Here is a 10295-nt window from a genome sequence, read left to right on the forward strand (position 1 = left end):
AGGATTTGCCGAGTTGTTGCTCCAGCCAGTTTTTTAACAAATTCAAACTGGTTCACCTACCGGATCGACCTGCTAGGCTAGGTTTAATAAATGTGCTCGCAGGTAAACATATCAGAAGATTGCATTGGCAACAAAGCTCAAACCTTATCGCGGCACCTGTTTCATTAGTAGGAAGTCTTAAATACATATGCTGCCATGACATTCAACAAGTTTATGCGACCAAGGTTTCCAGAAGTTCCATGAATTCGTCTGATTAGTTCTCTAAGGAAAGTTCACAAGAGAGATAATTCTTTCCCTCAAGATTTCTCCAATTTATCTCAACTAGTTTTCTTTGCTGTGTTCAATCTCATTAGAGGTAGCATACAACACCATTATAGACTAAGTCACGAGAAACAACACAAAACCCTCGTCAAAACGGATTAATTACAAATATCATGCTGTCTGCTAGCTTTTTTTTACCCAATTACCTTACTAATGCAGAGAATTCGATGCTCTTTCACACAACTGCTTTCATATTGCAGAAAATTCGATGGAGAATTATTGCAAATATTGGTGTTGATGGTCACACCTTTTTTATAATCTGCACGACATCTTCATCCTCCAGTTCATGTTCCTGAAATGCAAAAAATCATGAAGAAATATTAGACAGCACATAAACATTAAGTGAAAAAATCCAACAGAATGGAGATGAATGAGGGGAACAAAAGTAAAAATAAAATAAAACCAAGTATGCTGAATCAGGTTTCAGAATAAACCTTGCCAACCCTTTGCGGTTTGTGTTTCGCGCTTGACCCCCATACCAGAGCACTATATCATTCACCAAAAGTAAATTTTCATGAACAAGGGTTAATTGGAAAAAAAATAACAAAAAATAAAATAAAATTAAGGAGAAGATAAGAAGGATTCATAGGATATGTGAACCAGTCCTTTTCTGTTATGTATGCAAATGAAAAGGTATAAACTAATCAAACCCCATTTATAAATCGATTTTTACCAACAATATCTGCAAAGGATGTAATCGAATGAGGAAAGGGCCACCGGCAACTAAACTAGGGGGGTGGTTGACTGGGATAAATGACACTGTGAAGAGCACTATCCATGACACTCAAATGCTTCGATGTAGACATGCCAGCTAGCAGTTTTATTTTTATTTCATGCATGTCCAATACGACTATCATGATTTGATACACAGTCATAAGTCCCAACCATAACAAGGCCATATGAATGAAACTGCTTCTTGTATGCAAAAAGCTGGTGCTTTGAATTTTTCACAAACTACAACTTTCGAGATAACAGAAATTCAAGAGACACTCACTACTTGAATTGTTTCAACATGTCCTTGTGAATTCGTTCACAGAAGTCCTCAACTGTCCGCTTCTTCGATGACAATATCACAGGATCCTCATAGTCTGGATTCATCCCTTTTGGCTTTGTATATATGCGAGTTAAATTTAGATACTCCCACACTTTATCCAGCAAACCATCAAGGTTCCATTCCAGGTGAGCACTATAGCGTATAAAAAAAAAACATAAATTATACAAAATTACCAACAAAAATAACAAACAATATGGACAGGAATTGTTTAACATGCAAAATGTGCAAATGAATAAAATAAGCATAAGGTCACCTAAAGTTACCAACATAAATCAGAGAAAATGCACACACAGGATATGAAGTCAAAGACCAGTGTGTAAGCTACATTACATGCTATACATAATAGTTCAGACCTTGCAGCAATTGCATTCAAGATAACAAGTCATAAGAAAGAAAGAAAATCTTTATCCTCATTAATTTTAGAGCTTACCAGTTTTGAAAATTTTCAATCAAAACAAACTGCATGATGACCAGTTAAAACTAAATGGATTGTAGCCAGATATCCAATAAATTACAAGAGCAAAAAAGACAACAGCAGTTTAGATCAGCCTCTATGTACACAAAAAGCGAAAGAGGGAGGGGGGATGAAGTTGCTCAATGAAAACATGTAGATGAAGCAATGGCAACAGACACGACCAATCAACCAAGCCAAGCAACAATGGCTAGAGAAAGTTCATTCTCAGATTACACTTCCCAACACATCTATATTGATGTGCTTGGGTTCTCAATAGAAAAATCACGCCAGGGTTTAAAAATCCAGATAATTGAAAACAGATTCATGAGACTGATTTTCTTCACATGTGAAATTAAACAAAAAATGGTATGGTAAGAGTTGGACCATATTTTTAACCATAATTCTAATAAGAAAATTCAAGCCAATAAAAAGTCACCTGACAGGGCAGTAGTGAGGAAGTTTGTCCAAAATCTCCAGCTCTTCAAGTGTAATCTGATCGATTTTGTTCACCACATAGATGCAAGGCATGTATATTCTACTCCCCTCAATGACATCTATGAGGTCATCAGCAGTTGCATCATACCTCAGAGTAATATCAGCATTGTGCATCCTGTATTCACTGCATATTGCCTTCACAGTATCAAGATCAAGGTGTGTGTTGGCAACTGTTGATGTAAAATTAATACCACCCTTATCTTTCTTTCTGAATGTCAGATTAGGCGGTTCCTTATTTAACCTGTTTCCAGAAAACATAGTGAATGATATATAGAATAACTAAACACTAAGAGTAGAATAAAAGGAGAACATGTAAGCCATGCCTACAACTATTGTATGTTTGCAATGTTGAAAGGTTGAATTTTGTGGAATAAATATGTAAAAAAACAAGTCAAGTCATGAGGTATAAACATCAAAATAAACACATGGAACAACACAACAAAAGCTTCGAAATATTATATCAAGAAATGTGAGACCCTTCCTCAATACACACACACAGAATAAAGTAGAAACTCAAAGAAAGTGTCTATCAAGGAGGTACCACGCATCAAAAATGCTTTTAGAGCAAACATGCTAGGATATGGAAATATCAAAACATTCTGTTAGGAGGCTGAATGATACAGAGCAAACAGAACAGCTACAATTAGATGAACTTAATCAATTTTTATGTGTTTTCAATCCACAAGGCTAAAATATTATTCTAATGGTTCTGGGAACATTGTTAGCATTCAAAAAGAAGTTTTGAAAAATTGGTGCTTGATCAATGGTTATTCCTGATACTAAATTAGATCTCCTTGTTCTTTCTTTCCAAATGGTAAATGATTTAAGAGGCATGCACAAGCTCTCCAAATGTTTTCAGGAGAAATATACAAAGAAGAAAAATAAAGAGATCCAAGTAACATTTCATACAGTTGCACCAACAAAACTTTGGCAGACAAATTAAATAAGGACCATAAAATTTAAACTACGTAGTCATTACCTTATGCCAAATCCTTCAAGCTCTTTCTCTATCAGACGCTTGTGAGTTATTGGCTTTATTGCATCGAGGACAATTAAGATACAGTTGCATGTCCTAGCAGTACTGATCACCTGAATCAAATTGACAGCACTATTGAATATAAAGATATAAATGGGTAAACATATAAATAATGCATGTGAGCCAAATGTGATCACAATGCTAAAGGAATCATTCACAGAAGGTAACCAAAGAATGACATACTGTGAGCATTCATATGTAACTTCTATATCATCAGTATTTTGATAGCCCTAACTATGTAAATGTTCACTAAAATGTCACAAGAAGACTTCTATATCATCAGCATTTCAGCAGAAAAAAGAAATACCAACATAATTTTCCATGGTGTTTGGACCAAAGGAAAGTGTTCCAGTACAAGATTCATGAAAATGCACAATGGTCCAAAGAAATGTTTCCCATCTAGAAGAAATTTTTGAAACTTAAACTACTGGCTACCAAGACTGGCCAACCAAATGTAAAAAGCCAATTTGCTGAAAGAATATCAACCACTTAAGAACATCTGTGAGGATCTTGATGCCTGCAGTGGATAAATTTGGTGCCCCAGTCTCTAGATCTCACTTTCCAGGTGAGATTACAGTTGCCAGTGCTTCAATAAATATCCTATAACCATATCCATTTTTCCAGCATCCAATACATACCACACACTTCTGGTGTCCATTTGAGATATAGCCTAAACCTTCAAAAATAAATTTAATGTCATCTTGGTAGTCTCCAGAATCATGTTACTGAGCACATCCATGCCCATAATGAGTATCGCACAATGGTCTTGTTGCCTAATCCTTCCAAGGAATTTTCATTAAAAAAAAAAAACTTTCTTTTAGAACCAAACAGAATTCTCTCCATTCATGAAGCAAGAACTCTCTAAGGTAGAGGTTGTTAGCCCTTCTATGTCCAGGTACACATAACCCCAAAAACTTTAGTATTCATTACTCTGACATTCAAGCATTTACTGGCTACCAAATCCACACTATCAATTTGATAATGAACCATAAATGCACTCCAAGCAAGACATAATTTTACAGAAAACCAATAGAAACAATTAGGCAGCGCATGGCCTGAAATTCACCAAACTAGCTGAAGATGTCCTAGTCCCCTCACAACCTCACTCCATTACAGTTTGGAATCATAGCACTAAAGGATGCATTGAGCTTGTCAAAAATGGTTCCACCTAAAAGAGGCAGTTGGCCAAAAGATGAAGAGTAAAAGCAGAAAATGATATCTTAACTTCATATAAATAACAAATGTCATGTATTAACTATATTTTATAGACAAAGATCATTACTCGTTAATGAAGACCCGGACCTTAGACTACTATATCAATATTCAAAAACAGGAAAAAAATGAAAGCTATGCTAAACATGTCATGATCTACCTGCCTTCCTCGACCTTTTCCATCCTTAGCACCCTCAATGATACCAGGGAGATCCAACAACTGCAAATCATAAGAGAAGAAGCATTAAGAGCTAATATATATTTAGAAATAAAAAAAGGAGCTAGTACATCGAACGCAATTTTAAATTATCATTTCATGCACAAATTGGGACAATGACGTGGTATGTAAAACCATTCTGAAACCTGATGACAAGCATTCAAATCCGGATCATTTAAAAAAAATGAAAATAAAAACCATCAATATGTCATAAAGGTAGTGAAAACCTAAAAAGATTTTGCAGCTAATATTACCTGAATTTTAGCTCCTTTATAAACGATCACTCCAGGGATGCAAGTTAGGGTGGTAAACTCATAGGAAGCAACCTATAATCCATAAGGTTTGAAAAAAATCAGCCTTCAGAGCATGTTGTATATGAACTTAATATAAGCTCGCTTTACCAAAAAAGAAGACAGCGAAAGGAACATATTAATGATTCAAGTTATTCAGTTAATTGACCAACTCCAAAGACTGAAACAGTGAAAAAATCACCATGTAAACTAGGCAATTAGAAGCTGCAGTGCCTCTAACAAACCCAGACCCCGCCTACACGCTCCCTCTCTAAAACCCTCTAATGCTCTCTTCCATGGAATGCAAATCTATAATGAGTTTTACAGAGATCATAAGTCTTCATACAATATAAAGATTTAATATTCAACTGAAAAGATAAGGAAACCAAAAATCCTCGAAAAGAAATTCTTGAAATCCCAAATCAGATAAGAACCAAATGGGAGTTTAAATTCAAGACATATCTATGCAAAAACAGAAGGTTTTACTATAAATAAGCAGTGAATCCTCCCCTATTGAATCCCATCCCCAACAAATCAAAAACAAAGGGGGGGAACCAAAATATGAGAGACGTGTAAGACTGTTAAGCCAATCCTTCATCAAAGAGATATGAATAGCAGATATCCTGCACTGCAGGTCCAATCAACATACATTCATGTCTGCATTTTAAACAAAGCAAACACACTGCTTCATCATTGTTGTTACAAGGATAGAGCAATTAAGGCAACAAGGCTTGATAGTGCTCACTCGAGTTAGTGAAGTGGCGTGTTGATTTAATAACTAATTGTATATGAATATAAATTTTATATATATAGTACTTAAAAGAAAGGAAGCCCATAAAAAAATACTCAAGAAAAGTCCCAAGGTGCGATAATCAGTATAAATTATCCATTACCGCCTTACTGAACTGCCTTTTCTGTAGGCAATTAAGGCACTGAAGTGGTACCTTCGTTAGCCTTGATGCCTCAAGGTAACACTACGCTTGACAATGGATAATAGTCTTGCTCTAATAAGCATATATCAGGTATTATTTACACACTTGCATTTCAAACAAGATGCGAAAGAGCCAGCGTGAACAAAAGAAAAAAAAGGGCATACCTCCGAAAATGTCCCTGTCAATTTATTTAGAAGAGTGGATTTCCCAACCGAAGGAAAACCCACAAGACCAACTCTAGCATCTCCACTTTTAGTAACGTCAAAACCTTGACCAGCACCACCACCTCCTTTCGACGATGGCTCAAGAAGTTCCCTTCGTAGCTTTGCAAGTTTTGCCTATAATTACCATACAGCGAACGCCGTTGAATGAGTTATTCCATACACGATAATTCATTTAATTATTAGTTAATAATCGTTAAATAAATAAAAGCAGATACCTTGAGCAGGCCGAGATGGTGAGCTGTAGCCTTGTTTTTTTGAGTCCTTGCCATCTGCAAAAGAGAATAAAACTCACGTCAGAAGAAATAGAGAAATGTAGGGAAAAAAGCAAAATATTTTTCCAAATAAAAAACTACCTCATCTTCGATGTCTTTGATTTTCTGCATTACAGTCGCCATTTCTTTGAAGCTTAGAGAGAAACGAAAAGCGTTGGCGTCCTTTTCAAATCAGGATGTGCTGACGATTAAGATTTTGGTAGGTGAGTGAGTGTGGTGAATCGGAGAGAGCAGCGGCTTATGCGATAGCGTTTAGTGGAGGAGGAGAATGTACTCGAGAGAACGGAGGAGGGGTTTTGTTTTGTGGTTTTGCGATGGCTGCTGCGGCCCTTTTTCTTCCTTCGATGCTGGGCTGCTGAAGCCTTGGAGCCCGTTTCCTTAACCGACCCGTTATGCTATGTACCAAATTTGATGGGTTAGCATAATTACGAGGTATTTATTTGCTATTAAATGATCAATAAAAAATATTTTTTAGTTGAAGAAAATTTTAGTTTAATTTTTAAAAAAAGTTTTTTCTTTTTATTTTAAGAGTAAAACACACATTTTATAAGTTGTAAAAAATTTAGAAATATTATATTATTTACTAATTATATCAAATTTGGTCCTCAAACTTTTAATTGATATATATTTTGTTTGAATTCTTTTTTTTTTTCAACTTCATCCCTTAAAATTTGATTTAATTTAATTTTAATATTAACTTTGATCCATATTTTTATGATTTTTATTTTCTTTTCTTTTATTAATTTTTTTAATTGAAATTTTTTATCTATTAAATTTGGTCATCATTCTTTTGATTATTACTTATTTTATTTGAAATAATTTATAAAATTGTAATTATTATTACTTTAATTTTATCATCTTTTATTTTTGTTTATTTATTATATTTGAACTCTATTATTTTGATTATAATTTATTTTATTTGACATAATTTATTAAATGTTTTTTTTTCAATTTCATTCACATTTAACTTTTTAATCTATAAGATTTGTTTCTTATTATTTTAATAAACTTGAAAAAAAATATTAATACGTTATTTTCCAGCACATTTTTCATAACATAACTAAACATTAAAAAAGTGTTTTCCAACTTGTTTTTCATAACATTACCAAACATTGAAAAATAATTCACTTTTTAGGAATTTACTTTCCAAGAAAACTATTTTCCAGCAAACAAATGGAACCTATAATTACAAATACAAGTGAAATCACCTGCACTATTCGTGTCAACATTGCAAGTAGGTCTATTTTTTTATCTTTCTTTTGATTTTTTATTAGTTTTTTTAAAATTTTATCCTTTAACAATTTATTACTAAAATAAATTAAAACAATATCCACTAATACATAAATTACAATGATATCTTGAAATACAATAATATATATATATATATATATATATATATATATATTTTTTTTTGTTTAAGTATAAGAAATAAGATATCTTTAATTTTTTTAAAATGTCAAACCATATTTTTACTAGTCATTCATGTTATCTTTGAATCCATCAAGTTGTTTGGGTTATGTCGAAGCAAAAAAATAATTTAAAAAAACATAGCTATTAAACCTCAAATAATCTATGATCCGGGTTGCAAGTTTGACAAGTTAAGTCGTGAAGCTCAAATCAATTCAATATGTTATCGTATTAATTTTTTTTTAAAAAATATATCATCTTGAAATTCTTTTTAAAATCAAATTATAAATTTTACCAATTATTCTAGTTGTTTCTAGACCCATCAAATAAATTAAATCATATTAAAATAATTATCTTATGATTTAATTTAAAACATGTGTTAGATAAAAACTCATTTCACGAGATTTTAAGAATAACTTGTTGTGCATGATTTAATAATATTTTTTTTTTTTGTCTCATTTGCATGTGACACTACTAAGAAAACTAATGTTTTTTTAAGGAATTTCTTTTTCAAAATAGAGTTGAAAACAAATAAAAGTACTCATACTCAATTATTTAAAAAAAAAATCAAATCTGAGACATTGATTTTATAATTAACTCTTTAATTTATCAATGACTATTTATGTGTTTAATATAAAGCATGACTCATGTTTTATAAAGCATGACTCATGTTTTATCTCAATATCAAGATTATCATTGAATTTTCTAAAAAAAAAAAAAAAAAGGAAACTAGAAGGAGCATTGCTATAGAATTCATAAAATATTGTACAGAGTAATTCATATTATCCACGATGGAATTCAATTTTTAATGACACCAATATATCCCTTGATAATTTGAAATACTAAAATTATATTTATTAAAAAAAGCATTTTTCATAACCACTATACTTCTCGCTTTGTTTAGGTTTCTAATTAAGCTTCCCTCTTTGTTAGAGGATTACAAGATTGCCTTTGATGTTGATATAAAAACTTTTTTATGTCATGTGTTGGCCTTGTTTGTGGAGCATGGTTTCTTTAATCTACTTGGCTTATTGTCTGAACCATTTGTGGGTGTATTTATATTCTCACTAACATTATGGTTGGTTGTCTAACATAATTATTATTGTAACAGTCTCCCGGTAATAGTAAAATCACTTCAACTCTATGGATGCATGCTAAATGTTCAACTATATAATTTTTTATGTTATGTGTGCTTGATTTAGCTTCCTTCTAATTTTTTTATTTTTTTTTATCATCATAGCCAAACAACCAATATCAAAATCTGGTTAAGGTTTAAGTTGGAGTGATGGCCGAATAAAAAGTAAATTTATTCGGAATTGAGAATTTTATGATACATATTTTGGATATTGAAGGATGTGGGTTAATGATTATACTTATGGGAATTCATCTTCCTCTATTAAATAAGAAGCCATATAAGATGTAAGAAACAAAATGAAAACTTCTTGATATAGAATTTTAAGGTGTTGTTTGATTAATCGTATCAAGATCAATTGCACATATTTTTATCAAAGAAAAAGATCATTATAGAGTTGATGGCATCCTTGTCTGGCATGTAATGAGAAGTTGCTAATGAATAATAAGGTATATCTAATGAAAAAGTTGTTCAATATGAAAATGGCAAAAAGAAATGTTTATTACCCAACACTTTAATAATTTCAATACTATCACAAACCAATTATAATCTATTAAAATTAAGTTTGTTGATGAGATTAGAGCATTGATTTTGTTGGATTCGTGACCAAATAGTCAAGAGGCTATGAGAATAGGTATTTTGTCAAATAAAAAAAACTAAGTTAAAATATGATAATATTTATGAGTTGATTTTGACTAAAGAAATGCACTATAAAAACTCTAGTGAGACATTGAGTTTTAGTTTTGTCCTTAATATTGATACTTAAGACAAATGACAAAATAGAAACTCAAATAGAAACAGGTTAAAATATAGAAATAGAAGTAAAAGTAGGTTAAATCCAAGAAGCATGGTGCTTATTGGAATTATAGAAAATCTGATCACTTTATGAGGGATTGCACAAACCTTAAAAAAACAATGAAGGGTGGCTATATAAATGTTAATATGAGGAAGTATATGATGCATTAATTCTTGATGTTCATAACCTAGTTGATGATTTAGTTTTAGATTCAGATGCTTCATTTCATACTACTTTACAGCAAGAAATCATCCAAAATTTTATTTCCAATTATTATAGTACAATGTAGTGAACTAATAGAGAAGCATTTAATATAGTGGTTTTAAAAGATGTGTAAATCAAGTTATTGAATAGTTATATAAGAAAATTATAGAAAGTGAGACATATTTTTGAACTAAAAAAGAATTTGATTTTTATATGACAAATTGATGATAATGGTCATTAAATAAGTTT

At 31.8% G+C, this 10295-nt stretch overlaps 1 protein-coding gene across 1 annotated transcript; it reads right to left on the bottom strand.

Moving 5' to 3' along the window:
* Positions 1–225: 225 nt before the first annotated feature.
* On the bottom strand, positions 226–6856 carry LOC118043602 (developmentally-regulated G-protein 3). The gene is made up of 10 exons (XM_035051621.2): positions 6589–6856; positions 6451–6504; positions 6176–6349; positions 5044–5115; positions 4733–4792; positions 3304–3413; positions 2266–2565; positions 1316–1507; positions 756–807; positions 226–613 (listed from the first exon to the last, which is right to left on the bottom strand). The coding sequence occupies exons 1-10, from the start codon at positions 6628–6630 to the stop codon at positions 563–565; spliced, it is 1107 nt and encodes a 368-aa protein (XP_034907512.1). The 5' UTR covers positions 6631–6856; the 3' UTR covers positions 226–562.
* Positions 6857–10295: the final 3439 nt, after the last annotated feature.

This window comes from Populus alba, chromosome 7, assembly GCF_005239225.2.
Source record: "Populus alba chromosome 7, ASM523922v2, whole genome shotgun sequence".
NCBI classification, from domain to species: Eukaryota; Viridiplantae; Streptophyta; class Magnoliopsida; order Malpighiales; family Salicaceae; genus Populus; species Populus alba.